This window comes from Watersipora subatra, chromosome 2 (assembly GCF_963576615.1).
Source record: "Watersipora subatra chromosome 2, tzWatSuba1.1, whole genome shotgun sequence".
Lineage (NCBI taxonomy): Eukaryota > Metazoa > Bryozoa > Gymnolaemata > Cheilostomatida > Watersiporidae > Watersipora > Watersipora subatra.
The window spans coordinates 55,230,886-55,248,062 of NC_088709.1; the positions used below are offsets into that span (position 1 = coordinate 55,230,886).

The window sequence follows — 17,177 nt, forward strand, 5'->3', positions numbered from 1 at the left end:
TGATTTCTATGCTGGAAGTGTGTCAAGACTAGCATGCTGTGAGTACTAACGCGGATAAAAGCTGCCCACAAGTAGGAGAGTGAAATCTGAGTGAACTTGGATATGTGATAGGTAAGATATTTTATCATCTATCACTAGTTGTGAAGCATGTGAATCTAACTGCTTTTTTATGTAATCATATGGTAGAAATTATAACTGAAGTGTAGTTTTATTGTCTGTCTGTTGTAAGTGTTTTGATCTGGTCGCGTTTGTTTGATATACCAGTAGTTTGTTTGCCAAATATTCCATGCTTGCACTCGCTTAGGGAAGACTGATTTGTGTAAAGATAAGAGTAGAGTGGGTCAGTCTTACACTCATGGGCACTGACTACAGGATTTACATGACTTGGCTATGTATTTTGAAGTTGCACTAATTCTACCTCACTGGTTATCTCTTTATAACCTAGATTAGTTGAGAAGAACGGCAGCATTGCGCATGCCGGCAGTGAGGTCTGAATCATTAATGAATGGTCTTATATACACATAGATGATTGTTTTCTTGCTCCTGTTTACCTAGGTGAGTGGTAATGTCTACTCAAGTTTGAATCTCCTTCCAGAGACCTGAGAATTTGAGCACTCACCTCAAGATCCCAGCCGTTTCCAATAGCATGCTTTTCTGCTGCTCACTTTTGTTGATTGTTGCCTACATCCAGCTAAACCACAGTTTACATGCGGTGTTACTGCCCTCAATGTTTCAATAACTACTGTAATTACAGTTTTATATGCGAACACTTTTCAATCTCCTTTCCGAGTAGGAAACTTCTCTACTTTCTATTTTTCTATGGAGGAAAACAATGTTCGTAATGTGGCCTGTCTCACAAACTTGCGGTTAAATGAACTTTTGCAAACATGGGCATGATATACAGCAGCCAATTCATGACACTGCTAAAATGCTATGCAAGCCCACTACATCATTTAAATAATGACTCGGACATGACTTTAAAGGTTGACTTAGAACAAAAACTGCTTTATAGTATCAAAAGGTTCACCGCGCTTCACTCTGCTGGTTTGCAGGTTCAAAATATGAAGAAATGTGTTTGCAAACTTTTAAAGCCAAAAATGAACAGTTAATCGCAACCATCACGAAAACGGCCATAGGTTGGAATCTCTCTTAAAACGGTTCAAATCTGACATAGCTGAACACAAATAGTCGAATATGTTATCAAAATAAGGAATTCTAACATACAGCCGTTTTCATGATATAAATCTTGTTTCAAGTCAAATTTTAACAATGGTTATGAATTATGACATAATTATCATGAAAAATGATTAAAACATTACTCGAACAATGATTATGAAATAATATAAATAATAACTATCACATAACATGAATAATGATCACAACAATGTAAAAAATTATTGTGAGATGATGTAAATAAGGGCTATGACAGAACAAGAATAATATTTATGATATGACATAAATAATAACAATAGCATATTATAAATAAAGAGTAATAGCGCTGTGTCACACTGTCCTTTACTGGTAAGGGAGATGGAAGACAAGTGGTCTTATTGCAGATAAAATTTTCAATGGAAGTACCTGTTAAAGATATCGGATGTGGATTTTGCTTACGAAGAAATGATGTGATAGTAGATGGGAAAGTGCTGCCGTGTGAGCACGTTCACTGCATGGAGTGTCTCACATCTTACTATGAACTCAACTACATGTTGGTGTGTGGTCAGTTGACATGCAGGTAAGCACAAACTATTGGCCCTCTTACGGACATCTGATGTTATGTTATTGACTACTGACCCTCTAATGAACATATTGTAAAGGATCTGACTCCGGTAGCTGAGTCAGCTTTACGTCCTAACAAGGGAGTCGCAACCTGGGCTACTGGCTGACCTTGTCCGAGGCCTGATTGACCTGCCTGTGGCGGTCAAGTCAGTCCAAGACAAGAATCTAGTAGTCAGGCTTGCTCTGAAACCAAACCCCCGGCCTGCCTCTGGATCTCTATCCCAGGCTAGTCTGGATCCACTAATGGCTGGTCTTAAGACTTGATCTCTAGTGCCATGGCACACCTGATCGAGTCTAGACAAGGCCGTGGATCGCCTCCTAGCCTTCTTAGAGTCACCCTGGCAGTTCCGTCTGTTGGTTGCACTGAGTCTGCTTATACAATCGGTGAGCCAACCAGGCAGGCGTCAATAGAAGCAGTTCGTATGAGTATATAGCAGTTTATTATCGATATCTTTAATACAAGTATGCACAAGTATGAGTGGAATCAAGCACACCTCTGCCTGCCTACCGCGCTGGCTTATATAGCCAGCGCCTATCGTTTAACTCCGCCTACTGATCTATTTATAGCACAAAGGAATTGCCAGATACAACATGATGGTTATGTAACAAAAAGGCAGTTCAGTAATACAAGGGCAGTTCAGTTATATAATAAAAAGGCAGTTCAGTAATACAAGGGCAGTTCAGTTATATAATAAAAGGGCAGTTCAGTAATACAAGGGCAGTTCAGTGATACAGTTATATAATAATAAAAAGGCAGTTCAAGCATGCAATAAGGGAAGTTCGAGAGGTTCGGTTAAATGATAGTGCGGATATATATGTGAGTGCAGTAATTAGTACACAGGCATGTCCCGGTCCTCCACAATATAATGTTATTTTATTGACTATTGGCCCTCTACCGGACATCTAATGTTAGGTTATTGACTATTGGCCCTCTACCGGACATATGATGTTATTTTATTGACTATTGGCCCTCTACCGGACATCTAATGTTATGTTATTGACTATTGGCCCTCTAACGGACATCTAATGTTATGTTATTGACTATTGGCCCTCTACCGGACATCTAATGTTATGTTATTGACTATTGGCCCTCTACCGGACATCTAATGTTATGTTATTGACTATTGGCCCTCTAACGGACATCTAATGTTATGTTATTGACTATTGGCCTTCTAACGGACATCTGATGTTATGTTATTGACTATATTGGCTTTCTAATGAACATCTGATGCTGGGTTATTGTCAGGTTATTGTACGTCACGTGGTTAGGCAGCGTTGTCAGATACGAAGCTTATTGATGGCAAGTTGTTGGATCGGCACAGGTTTTTCTCAAATATACTTTTTTTAGCCTAGGTAACTCATAAACTCCTTTGTTCTGTTGTAAAGGCTGTTGGGGCTGAATGAGTAGTGTTATATTTAGCATTAGAATAAACTAGAAACTGAAACTAGAAATATACTACAAAGATTGACTAAAAATGGCTACAAAAACAGATAAAATTAAATAGCTGTATTAAAACTTTTTGATAAAAAAAATTGTAAATATAATTATGTTTTCATATATATTTTTTCACTGGGGTTTTAGGGAAAAGGTTTGTAAACCACGTTTCAATGCCTAAATATTATTTCATATTCATTTATATCAGAGTAGAAATATAGATTTGTACATCTTGTGTTAGAGTTTTGCAAAAAGGTTTGGAAACAATTTCATTTTGGTCTATAATGTTTACCTGGCGTACTACATTACCATTGAGAAGGTAAATGCAAAACAACTATAGCATTAGCTGGAAAACTTCACAAGTACCATACGCACAAAGGCACATGCACCTACCTACTGACAAAGTGTGGTTTATTAATATAGGCTATGGAATCCTGTTTTTATTGATCTATCAGTGACAACCGATTGCTCATAGCAGGTTCTTTATCGTACGGCACAGTTAAATATGCATGAATATATCTTTCAATGGGAAAATGAAAAAATCACCTGCCTTTCACTAGACCTCATGTAGCATCACACACTTTGATTCGTAAGCTTGTCAACTTTTGTTCATATATATTAGCCTTCATCTCCTTACTAATTAAAATAATTCATGAAGTTTTCTATGGCTCAGGCAGGTAGTTGAACAGCCACCTGATGCTCTTCCTTCATTAAACGCAACGTGCTATGTCTGCGTGGAAAAAGACATTGCTGAGGAAGAGGTGTCTGACTACTGTGTGGAGTGTGCAAGAGCATTTTGCACAACGCACCTGAAGGTAGGCCACTCTTGCACTATTATGGAGTATTAGTACGGTAGAAATCGCGTGTGTCGTGGAAGACCGACATATGTAATAACTATGTACACAGTTATTCCTCACTTCATCAAGGTGATTGAGTGGCACAGTTGGTAGTATGCCTTGCTGTAAACCAAAATTAAATTGACAAGCAAAGCAATCTTTCCTCCTAATGCTCTTATTGTGGTTACAGACTTGGCTTTTATTTTAGAAGTGTTGCTGTGCATGTAGTCAGTGTAATTGGAAGTTAAGCAGGTAATTCTACACACAATAGTTTCAAAATTCGCAAATGATAGGCGACAACATGAAAATAGTTTTAGCTTACCATTTTAAATTCTTCTAGCTGGTTAGCAAAGTGTCAGGATATTCACAACAATGAGACAGACTTTCTAACATCATTTGAAGAGAGCGAAGAGCTTTCAATTTTATATTTCATATAAAGATTAAATGACTAGAAAACACCCGTCTAATGCAAATATTTTGTTCCATTTATTATTTGCAATAAATGGTCATGCATAAGTTGCTCTATTTATAAAAATCTTTTCACTCAATGTAAAGATATTTCACCTATTGCATTAACATTCTGCAAAATACTTGAATTAAAATTAGTAAAATAAAAGTTAGGTAACCCAATCAAACCCTTGTCAGAAAATGTTCCCTGTCTGAGATTGCTATGGGGCACTCTGATATGTTGCACTAATGACCACTAAAGTATTCACTCCGCTTTTGTAAGGATTTGTCATAAAACCTTTACTTGAACACCATTGCGCTCCATTTTTTTTACCTTTTTAAAAATGATGCTTTATTCTAAGTGAAATTCCAATAATGGATGGCGTTGTATTTTTCAAACACCTCGTCAGAATGCTGAGAAGATAAATTTAACCTTTTCACGAGCAAACCGAATGTCACTTATATTTTGTGCTCTTCTTGAGGCGGTGTGATGTTAACTTTTTTGGGCTCAAGAAATTTGCTGACTTACTTCCAACTTGTTGTAGACCTTTATATAAATACACACTAAGAAGCTGACACATGTCTCTACCAGTTGATGTCTACTGCTTACATTTAACCTACGATGATCTTATATATAGCCTGCATTACAATTTGTAGGAGCTTTAAAGCTTTTTATTTCATTTTAAAATTGAAGGTATATTTTTATTGTATAACTATATTTAACAAGGTTGCATAAAAACCCAATGTACTCATTGATATGTTTGCTAATTTGCAGCCAAAACTGGCTTTTTATGTACAATAGAAGTGGAGTTATAAGAGTGAATCTATTGTAAGCTGAGTTCAGATTACTGCAATCATTTTATTAAATAATATGCTATAAACCTGCAAATTTTATAAGTTTTATAATAATAATAATTTATCAAATGCTACTAATATATATATCCAAAAAAAAGGGACATAAACAAACTATAACTATAATACATACAGCAACACAAAATAACATTGTACAACAAATATTAACATTTAAAACAAAAGTACTGTCATCATTTGCTCGACCAGTCGAGTTTCGATTGTTGCTTCTGTTTAAGACCAGTTCATGTTTTTCTGCCAGTTCAATACCCTCCACAGTGTCTTTTGATCTCAACCCATCATCTGCACAGCCGAGCTAGTTGATACTAGCATCCAAACAATTTTGTATCAGAACAAAACTTTTACACGATGTCATTTTAAATAGAAGCTTCTAGCACAAACAAAGAGAAACAAAGCGTAATCAAAAGAGCCTCAAAATACGTAGCAGTCTCTTTTCTAGTATAAATGCAAAAAACTTTTTTCCATATGCGTCAAGGTAATAGGACTGCGTTGAAAATGAACTACTATTTGTTCGTCGCTAACAGTACTAGTACTAACAGTTACTGATTATTTCTATTGTGTTGCAACCAAAGTTTTGAACCGAAAAACCTAAAGACTTGAAGTTAAAAAATGGACTTCGATGCGAACAAAACAACAAACGAGTGAATAGTTATTGATGTGATCGAGTCATCATTGGTAAGGTTTTGTGGACACTTTTCTACTGATTACTTGCTATTATGGGTTCGGAAAGATTAAAAATGTCAAGTAGTATCGGTCAAATAGAAGTGATATTCAAATAGAAGAGGCGTTCAATTAAAGGGTGGCGCTCTATTTCCAATTGTTCTTCCAGTGACACTCAAATAGTGATGGCGTTCAAATAAACCTGGCATTCAAATACAGGTTTTATGGTATATATCGTATTTTACAATGCCTTCTTTTGAATGTATCTTTCTGAACCCGTTCATTTTTTGAATAGCAGATGTAATGCTTTGACCAAGGAAATTCCTCTAAGTAAAACATTCTGAATATGTACTTACCCATAATCATAAGGTCATGATAACAATTATTGTCTCCGATCAAATCTACTGAAACTTGTTTCTAAATATTATAAAAGGTTTGCATCTTTGGTTCGTTCATGTTTTCTTCAGCTGTGGAATATAAAGATGCCATGCTCATTATGTGACCTTACTGTAGATCAATAAGGCAGCTGATATATCTATCAAATATTGTATTTTCTACAGTCTCACACCAGCTCACCTGATCTTCACAAAACTGTTAAAGTAAAAGATACAAGCAGATTGCAAAAAGAACTGGAAACAAGATACTGCAATAAGCATGCTGATCAGACCATTGACCTGGGATGTCTGAAATGTCTCCGCCTCTTCTGTTATAAATGCATGATTGGAAGAGGTGACTGCAATGATGGTAGGCGCTGAAATGTATAGAGTTTGTCATAAGTTTCTTTATTGCAAGTTTTGAAGTTATATAGAGCAGTTTGAGGATGTCTGTTCTCACATTTAATACTTTGAAGTCTATAACCTCATTTATCACTTTAAAGTTAACCTCATATACACAAGCAGGTCCCCTAATCTTAGACCGTAGTAACAACATTCCGTAGACTGTGAAAGCATTTATAATAGCACAATTCCTGTTGAATTGAATACCATTTTGAAACCTCTAGCTTGTAGAACTAAAAAAGCAGATATCAAATCAGGAAATATTGCCTTAACCCTTTCGCAAGTATATTAATTTATTAAACCTTTGTGTACAGAGTGAATTTATTTGCAAAACGACTAACAATTTGTACATAGGTATACATAAAACGTCATAACTTTTTTATTTACAGGAATAACTACACGAAATTTAAAATACATGTGACTAACACATATAGAAGTCACTACATGTAATATTTCTTGAAGCAGTCACCTCTGCATAACCCCACCCCACAGTCCTTGCACCATGTCGTAATTCAGGTGCCTTTGTAGTTTCCATCACCTTGGTTGCTAGCACATACTTCACATTTTTTCAACAAGATTCATCAGTTTCAATCACATAATCAGCAATATCTTCCTCGTAGATGGTTCTAGAAACAATTTTTCGACGCGGTCGTTTCGTTTGACTTGCCATTTTTCGTTTTGATAGTAGTTTTAGGCGTAGTAGTAGTTCGCGATAGAAGATGTTTCGGTGGTAGTGGATCGCCGTAGTAGTAACCATAGTAGCTTTGTTCTTTTGTTAGGTTTGACTGACTATGGCAGCGAACACAATAAGATTATGTTTAATAATATAAAGTTAAAAGAATATTTGATGAACTAAACAAAAATAGCCAATAACAAAACGGCTGACGAATAACGGCTTTTGGGATTTCCCAAACGACATAAATGTCTGTTTGCTCAAAACTCCGGAGGACATTAATGCCGCTTCACTTACGAAAGGGTTAAAAAGCTGATAGGCTTAGTGTAAAGCTTTTGTTGCTGAGACAATCCTTTTTAGCTTTTTCTATGCTTGATCCTTTATTGTTAAAAGTTTCAATTGGTGTGCCACTGGAATTTATTGTTCTGTCAGCAGCCATTTTTTTCCTTTTCGGTTGGTTAGAAGTGCTCTTAGTAGTTTATAGAGATCTCAAGAACTTTAAATAAAATAAAACTTATAAATTATAATGAAAACCTATTCTGCATGAATTGACTAAATTTTTAATCTTACTTAAAATGAAAGTTTAGACAAAAACAAAATGAAACTACACAGCCAAGTTTACTCGGCGTCGATTCAGGTGGAAGAACAGTTTCTCAAATAATCTCGGACCCAGGCTTTAAAGTTATAAGGCAGCGTATCGAGAATTTAATTTTTAGGCGATGCCAAAAATCTTTTAAAGCTTATGAAATTTTTCACACCAAGTGAAGGCTAGAGTAAGCCGTAAATGTTGCAGTTTGTCACATGATCAGAGCATATAGTTCTCAGGCTACTGTTCACTTAATTTACTCACTCATATCTTTTTTCTTTAAATTTAGCACAACTAATTACTGCAGGCATTCATGTTACGATAATATTATAAAATTCTAAAAGGCTTTTTATTGTAAATACTGAGCACATAATTTACACAGAAAAATTATTTTTAATTTGGAGTAATGTCCTCATGAATTATTTCAGTTTTCATAAATATTAAGTTAGTCAAAGGCCAAACTACTCACAGCTTTGCTACCAAGCCTGACACCATCATCCGCTTATTGCTAAGAAATGCGGACTATGTTAGTCAAGATCACTTAAAGTTATCATGTATTGCTAGTATGTACTGAATACTGTAGGTCTGGAAAGCTTGGACCGTTAACTATTTTTCAAAGTACATGTGTGATTAGTAGGCAGAGCAAGCCGTGAACCTTTTATTATGGTTGACCTAGAAATATGAAAAGACTTGCTAGCTCTCACTTGTTTATGGAGAACAAGTTACGCATATAATTGTAAAATATATTATGTTGTCTGTCATACAAATGGCCTGTTAAGAACACTAAGGTATTTTAAATGCTACAAGTCATTTGTTTTATAAAAGTCATTTAAAGTGTTTATTATATTTTTTAATTAATTTTTGACATTTATAATATCTTTCTTTATTTCTTTGCTGCATAATCCTTACTGTTGAGAAAAAGTGCTAAAAATAGATTTAAATTGACCTTGAAAGTGTGTGCTCCTTTTAACTTAACATAAAATTTTTGTTATCATGGGCCTTGAACCAAGTGTAAGTGATAAGGAAAAAAGAGAAAAGTTGTTGACATAAACCTAAAATACGATTGTTACTGTACAATAATTAAAATAGAAAGTTAAATTAAGTTTAGTTTTTGTTTTTGTTTGAATGGCCAAAGGAGTGAGTTTAGAAAGGTTTTTGGACAATGTAACATTCTCCCACTAGCCTTCTTACACTAGCTAGCTTCATTTGTTTACTTAAGTAATTAAAAGTCAGCACGCTCAGCGTGAAAATTGTGCATTATTATGTAACCGTTTCGCGGGCCTGCTGGGGGGTCATGTTGGTGCTGTCGCTAGTGATTGGTCAGCGGAAATAGGGCAATCCTGTGTCCACCAATGGGGTCCAAAGTGACTCAATATTCTCTCTTGGCAGCGGTTTGTTCGGTCTTGGCTGTCAGTAGGTTTTAAGCCACATATAGCTGTACTTCGCATTTTACATTTTTCTAAGTAGGCTTTAATATTTCACTTTATATACCTACCTACAACATGATATTGTTCATGCAATTTACTGGAGCAGCAAAGGTAAATATTTTGCACCTTTATTTAGCAATTATCTTTGCATACATTATTCTCACTTCATATGTACGCTCTGTATATTTCTTTTCTTTATTTATCATGTATTATATTTTACATGTGATGTCATCATTTATTATGTGATTATATTATTTATTATACTATATTAGTTATAATATTGTAATCTTGTGAAATCTTATTTTAGATTTCACGGTGGTATTGGTGACTAACAAATACATTGCATTCATCACTACCAGCAGTGACTTCGATTTGCATCCTCGTAAATTCGCAACATATACCAGATAGCATAATGCAATTTGCTACAGGCAAAAATAGGCTCTTTACATGTCTCGTATTTTACACTTTGTACAACGTACATTTCGCTACCCTATCACATATCTACTGTATCTATCTGTAACGTATCTACTTTTTATGAAAGCTCTGCAAACATCAATAGAGTATATTTTTTAGTATATAGATTTTTATAGCATTAGTTAACTTGGTAGGAGAGATATACTTATTGATTTGTGTTTTGCAGCCAATAATTCTCTCGTTTTTGTCATATGTTCATGATCACCAAGCTACTACTGTAGTTCACTGAATGCTCATTTGCCAGTCTTCAATGAACGTGTCATGAATTTCCTAACCTAAAAATCTTTGTAAGAATTGTCTCAGCTTGTCTAATCTATGTATATGAATCTCAGTGTTTGTCATTTTGTTAAGCCCTCTGTTTAGTTATAGCAATTAAAATCTAGAAATTAAAAGTCTGCACTGCCCTTGATTTCATCACGGGATCTCCAGATCTAGAGACAGCGAACTTAATCATTAAGGTACACGGAATACGATAAATTCATGAAGAAATAGTCATTAAATTGGTTAAAATACTCTCACCTAAAGAGTTACTTAGGGTTAATAACTCGCACTGCTGACCGTTACGCGTAACGATCGTTAAGCTGGCCCAAAACGCAGGTATTGTTTTAGTAAAGATCTACCTTTTTAGGTAAGTTACTCAAATTTGTTAGGTAATTGTTCTATTACTCGTGCAATGCCGGGCATTCAGTTAGTCTTTACTATAAAAAGAGCCATGTCCGTCTGTCCGTCTGTAGCCACAGTTGTAAGTTCGACAAAAAATTCCCTTGCATGGGATTTGATCTCACGGCTTTTGGCCTGGCGGAGCAATACCCTAACGACTGTACCAATTTATTTTATTATAATCAGTCATGATAACTGTAAGACCCAACCTTTACTCGCAGCTCTTCTTGTAAATATTAAGTTCAAATGGTTATCTTATCCATCCAACACTGTTGGCTGGTATTGTTACAGGTTCCAACCACTCAGTTCTCATGCCTAAAACTGTTGTGGACTATTTGTGGGCTTGTGACATCAATACAACTATGATGAGAAAAGAGATGGAGTATGAAGAGTTGTTCAAACAGTGCTCAAAGCTCCACGCCGACTATGAGCTCGAGACTGAAGCAATGGTCGCTATGATTCATTCAAAAAAAAATCAGGTCAACGACTCAAAGTTTAGACATAGTTGCGTGTAGGAGTTATTATCTACAAGTTGAGGGAGCTGTTACAAGCCATCTACTTGAGTTACTAAAGTAAACCCTTAGTCTACATTTTGTATTTTAGAATTCCTCACTAAACAACACTTACGGAGACCTGGAGAAGACCACTTTGAAGAGAAGACACGCTTCTTTAATAGAGATACAGGACTTTATAGACAGACTCCTCAAACAGTGGGTTCAGTTCAGAAACCTAAGGCATGTCTTTGAGTCCAAGTTCAAGAGATCACCACCTGTAAGTTTTCTACTGATTATCAGTACCAAACTTTTAACTACGTTAGTAAGACTGAATTGGGTAGGTCCAGACAACACGCACTTTCCTATTTAATGATTTACAAGGCCAATCAATACGGCGCAGTTATATATATAAATCTTAAAGTTTTTGTTTCTGTGATTTCGTGTGTTTAGCTATAGCTATTAAAATCTTGGAATAAAAAATCCGTATTGCAGAAGATTTTCTCTCTGAACCTCCCATTTCTCAGGCATGCTAACACATTGAGATTCGCTAGATTGATTTATTGCATAATATGAGTCGTTAGGTCAATAAGAGTATGCATAGGAAACCTGCATTACATTACAACACCATGTCAGTAAAGCTTGCTATCACAGCTCTTATTAGTACGTTTAACAACAGGGATACGAGCTTAATCAAATTAGCCATTGGCAATGTGCCAGATGAATGGCAAGTGGTAGGTAACTACATTACCTGCAACTGTTTATAAGCTGTTTTAATACCCATGCAATGCTGAGCATTCAACTGGTTTTTTCTAAAAAAGATATAAATTATAAGTAAAGTCTGATTTTTTAAAAATGTATATTACACTGCTATAAATTGTTATTATTATTATATCTGCTACAGTAAACTCATATAAATTCACTTAGAGATCATGTGGTTATGTGATCTTTTTGTTGAGGTTTTTCAAAATGGCTGACATAGACACATGCTCCAAAATTGAGCAAAGATCCCCTTCATTTTTGGTAGCTGAAAGGTGTATATTATATCTTCTTGATCAACTGCCACGTTCTTCCGCCTTTCGTTTTCTCATCAGAGGTTGTCCCTACGACAAACTTTATCAGGCATATTTATTAATTCTGCATTGTTCTTTTGTGACTTATTCTCTTTGCTACTTCCAATAGTTTTTTCTAAAACTACACAAATTCGATTACCAGGTTTTATGTACTCTGATTTAACTATTCGTAATCTAAAACACAATCGAATCTGAGCCACTTGTAAAAATCTCAACCATTTTGAAACAAAAAAAAGTAACAGCAATTTTTTTAATACTGAAAAAAAATATTGTCAACAGATTTTATTTTGCACTATTTAACCATGAGTAGATGCTGATTCTAACTTAAAATGGAGAAAAAAACTACTATACTAAATGCTAGTTTGTTACTTAAAAACTGTCTTTTTTAATGGAATGATGTAGAGGTATGCTTAGCCACTTTATAATATGCGTATTGAGACAACTCTCTGTCTAGCCACTTTTATACTTAATCTGCACAGCTCTATTCGCTTCAGGGCCGTAGTGATCTATTGACTTGAACACCGCACATGGGCAAAGAGGGTTGGTATTAAATTTAGGGCACCTTGAAGTGCTCTAGACAACTTGGAACATCACTGATTGTTGAGGTTGTATTTTCAATGGGCTCAGACACGCCTAACCGCCATCTTTCTGCCGATGATCGTGTGTCAAATCAAAGCAGATATTATACTCAGTTTTTGAGCGATTGTTTACAGCAACGTCTGTGTTTTTGTTAAGCTACTTCTCTGAATATCAGTTCTTTGGTTATCAGGCATACTCTGTTGTATGCCCAGGCAGATATAGTGAATGACTTCAAGAGTCTCAAGCAAGAGATGGACAAACATGTTGAAGATGAATTGCCTAGGCTGCGTCTCACTGATGAATTCTCTCTTGAAGAAAGAGGTATATTAATAACAATCTTATTTTTAAGTCATACACCAATGCTGATATGTTATAGTCTAACAGAAAAACAGCTTGTTACGTTGCATTTGCAAAGGTTTATAAAGTGTAAGGTTTTGCTTAGATAACGCAAACAAGGGGCAATCTCGTGGACCATTAATAGTCCTGGCAATGAAGATAATTTATGTGCATCTAAAAAAGCCTTAACCAAAAACTAACTAGTAACGAAACAATTATTGGTTATGGTTGTGAAACAGTTACTGGTTATGATTACGAAATAGTAAGTTGTTATGGTTATAAAACAGTAACTGGTTACAATTTTGAAACAGTAACCGAAAGCCAATCTATACCGACCAGACAAAAATCTAGACCAACACCTGAGACCTCTGGGAATGTCCAACAGGTGAGACTCGTAAGTAAGATCTACAGGTGTAGCCTGCCAGGATGGCCTACCGGGGTAGTCTACCACGTGGCCTCCCACTGTGGCTTCTGGTTGAGATCTAAATATAAGATCTACATGTGTGGCCAATTAATGTAGTCTACTGAGTGCCGTACAATTGGCATTTGTTGGTGGGATCTACCGGGAAGATCTGTTCAAATCAACTTTGGGAAAGCAGGGCTAAACAATTTGTCAAGTTAAGAAAAGGGTTCTGCTTCTTGTGAATAATTTAACAGAAGTCAGTCTATTGTTCTCACAATCTAGCTTTATTAGCATAAAATATTCTTTGAATGCTTCAATGTCCATCACACAAATGACTCAGATGAGGTGGTAACTACTGTACATTTTATGTGGGTGCTTACTAATCATGATTTGTCCTTGACAGAATCAAATAAAGGAGTTATATTGGAGATGGTTCCATCAACAAACCTGACTGTTGAGCTACTTACTCTGTCACTTCCTGTTCTCCCTACTTCCCTCAAACTTCTCAACTCTTTCCAGCTACCATCCTGCCCTCTCTCTATTAGTAATTATGAAGGAAATACATACGTCGGCTTAGAGAACCAAACAGTCACTAAAATCGACGATGACTACGAGCTGCACAATTCTTTCATCACTTGTCCAGGTCCGGTGCAATCGCTGGCTGCTTGTAAAAGCAAGATTTACACTTTGTCACTTGCTGACACACTAACAGTTTCTGTCTACAATTTGTTGGGTGACCTGCTAACAACATGGAAGCATCCCCATCATGCTGCTTATTGCGATATGCTGATTGTGGTAGCCAACCAAGTTCTTGTCTCAAATCCGCGGAATCAAACGATTATTGTATATTCCCTTGATGGTCAAATCCTTCGTCAGCTCTCCTGTCCTCTTCTTGGGCAGGGACACACAGTGTTACGCTCATTTGGAAACTCATCTGTTATTGTGTCTAACAGTAGTTCAAACGACGTCTTCCGACTGGATGTCGCCACTGGTGAGATCATTTGGCAGCCAAAATGTGTCAACTTTCTCAAGGCTTTGCCCGCTGGAGAGAATGCATCCTTCAGATGACACATAATCCTAACAGTGTCTCTGTCATCAGCGCTGCAGCAGGTTAGTTGTCAGTTTTTAGTTTGTTCTTCAGTTGGGGCCGCGTAAAGGCCATTTTAGTTACTGAATCCATGAAAGAATTCATGAAAAGAATTCATGAAAGAATCCATAGCATTATGTGCTTGTGAATTCTAATTTTGACATAAATACTATAAATGCTATGTTGTGACCTTAGCATGATTCTCTACTTATGATAACTAGTATGTATGTCATCTAAGTTATAGTATGATATTATAAATTTGATTACTAGTATGTATGTCATCTCCATGTAAGCTACAGTATGATACTATACATATGATTACCAGTATGTACATAGTCTAAGTTATAATATGATACTGTACCTATGATTACTAGTATGTATATCATCTAAGTTATAGTATGATACTCTACCTATGATTACTAGTATGTATATCATCTAAGTTACAGTATGATACTCTACCTATGATTACTAGTATATATATCATCTAAGGTATGGTATAATACTCTATCTATGATTACTATTATATACATCATTCAACTTAGAGTATGGTATTTATAACGTTCAGTATACATCTGTACTCATATTTTTTTCTTTTATCCAGGGAAACTAGAAAGTACTCTATCTGACGCTGCCCTACCCGCCGCTGTCTTTTCTCTAGATGTATCAGACTCAATGTTGTTTGTACCAACCTACTGGGAGCAGCAACTGCTTATCTACCAGATTGAGTGTGACTGACGTTCTTACATGCGTGGTCGAATCCGCAGATTATCACACCAATGCTCCTTTGAAGGCTGCTTGATGCTACTTACTGACTTTTAAATATCACTAAAAGACAATGTCTTAGGAGCATGAATTGAGTAAAGGTTTCATTTATCGATTACTGGAAAAGCTATAGTTTAGTGTCAGGGGTATAGCATACATCAGCATCTAAACCTTTACTGTCAGGGGTATAGCATTCATAGACATCTAAACCTATATTGTCAGGGGTATAGCATACATAGTCATCTAGACCTTTAATGTCAGGGGTATAGCATACATCAGCGTCTAAACCTATATTGTCAGGGGTATAGCATACATAGGCATCTAGACCTATACTGTCAGGGGTATAGCATACACGGACATCTAAACCTTTAATGTCAGGGGTATAGCATACACGGACATCTAAACCTTTAGTGTCAGGGGTATAGCATACACGGACATCTAAACCTTTAATGTCAGGAGTATAGCATACATAGGCATCTAGACCTCTAGTACTAGGGAGATAGTATACATAAACATCTAACCCTCTTACGTATGTCAGGGGTATAGCATATATATGTAGGCATCTAAATCTCTAGTACTAAGGAGATAGTATACATAGACATGTAAACCGCTAGTATCAGAGATATAGAATACCTAAGCATCTAAACCTTTAGTGCCAGGAGTGTAGCATACATAGACATCTAATTTAACCTCTAGTGCTAGGGGTAGAGGATACATAAACATCTAGTTGACAAAGTTTCTTTTGATGCGACTCAAAAGTTGTCACCGCTGAGTACGGCGAGAAGATGCATTATTTTCCCTAAAAACTTGTAGGTGCTTGGCTTGAGTGGTTGGGTGAGAGTGGGGAGTGTGTGTCTTTTAAAAATTTATGGTAGCGTCTGTTGATAGTTGGTGCCAGCACCAAGTCTGTTACTCAATGTGACCTGGCTAATAAATGCACTGATACAGTTATAAAATAAAATTGATTGCTAGACACATCATTACTCTTTCGGCTGCCTGTTGATGGAATCAATTTAGGTTCGATGATAGTACTCTTGCGAGGTTGTGAAAGAAACCAAGGGTATTTCTCTCAAAACTTCGTAAAATTGTAATTCTAAAATGGTTTCATTCATTAGTTTGTAATTACCTGGTTATGTCACTACTCATCAGTTTCTCCAATGAATGGAGATTAAATCTACTCCATATGCCTTGGTACATGTGCCCTGGTCACCCAAAGCAGAGTAGACAGCGGCATCCTTTAGATCCATATTACAGGTGTGGCCTCCCAAACCCTATCTGGTGTCCTAAGCCCAAGTTCTTACACGAGAGTAAGACATGTGAGAAGCGCCTGCATACACAACAACACCATCTGCTCAAACTTAGCAAAGTCTGAGCTAGCTGAAATTAGTTAAATCTGTCTATTTTCTGTCCGACTCCTTAGCAACTTCCAATCCTCTGCAAGGTCCTTTGAAATCTTTGCTCAGTTAAAGGCCAGTCAGCGCTTTCAACTCCAAAATAAGAATTTCAGACTATTCCTCTCGATTTCATATTCTCCCTATTATCTAACTCACACCACCTCTAAGCAGCTAGCCATGTTGTTTTCATGCGACATCTACAGACAAGAATGCTCTCGATTTTGGAATCTATAAAGAAACCCCAGAGTGCACACAAAGTTTTCTGCAACAGACGCAGTTTTTCTAACAAGAAGCGTTAGTGAACCTCATAACACCCTGTTTTGTGTACGAGCAAAGTAAATGGAATAGAATAATCGACTGGAATGACATTCAAACCCAGACAGACGGACTAACTTCTCTCCCATATCTCTTTGGAAAGCAGCCTGTACTAGT

The 17,177-nt window shown here is 36.3% G+C and overlaps 1 protein-coding gene across 1 annotated transcript; it reads left to right on the forward strand.

The window, feature by feature from the left end:
- On the forward strand, positions 1-16,307 carry LOC137387519 (uncharacterized). The gene is made up of 9 exons (XM_068073965.1): positions 1-111; positions 1,557-1,732; positions 3,885-4,026; positions 6,585-6,768; positions 10,912-11,099; positions 11,224-11,391; positions 12,976-13,084; positions 13,906-14,612; positions 15,191-16,307. The coding sequence occupies exons 2-8, from the start codon at positions 1,569-1,571 to the stop codon at positions 14,568-14,570; spliced, it is 1,620 nt and encodes a 539-aa protein (XP_067930066.1). The 5' UTR covers positions 1-111; positions 1,557-1,568; the 3' UTR covers positions 14,571-14,612; positions 15,191-16,307.
- The last annotated feature ends 870 nt before the right edge of the window (positions 16,308-17,177 follow it).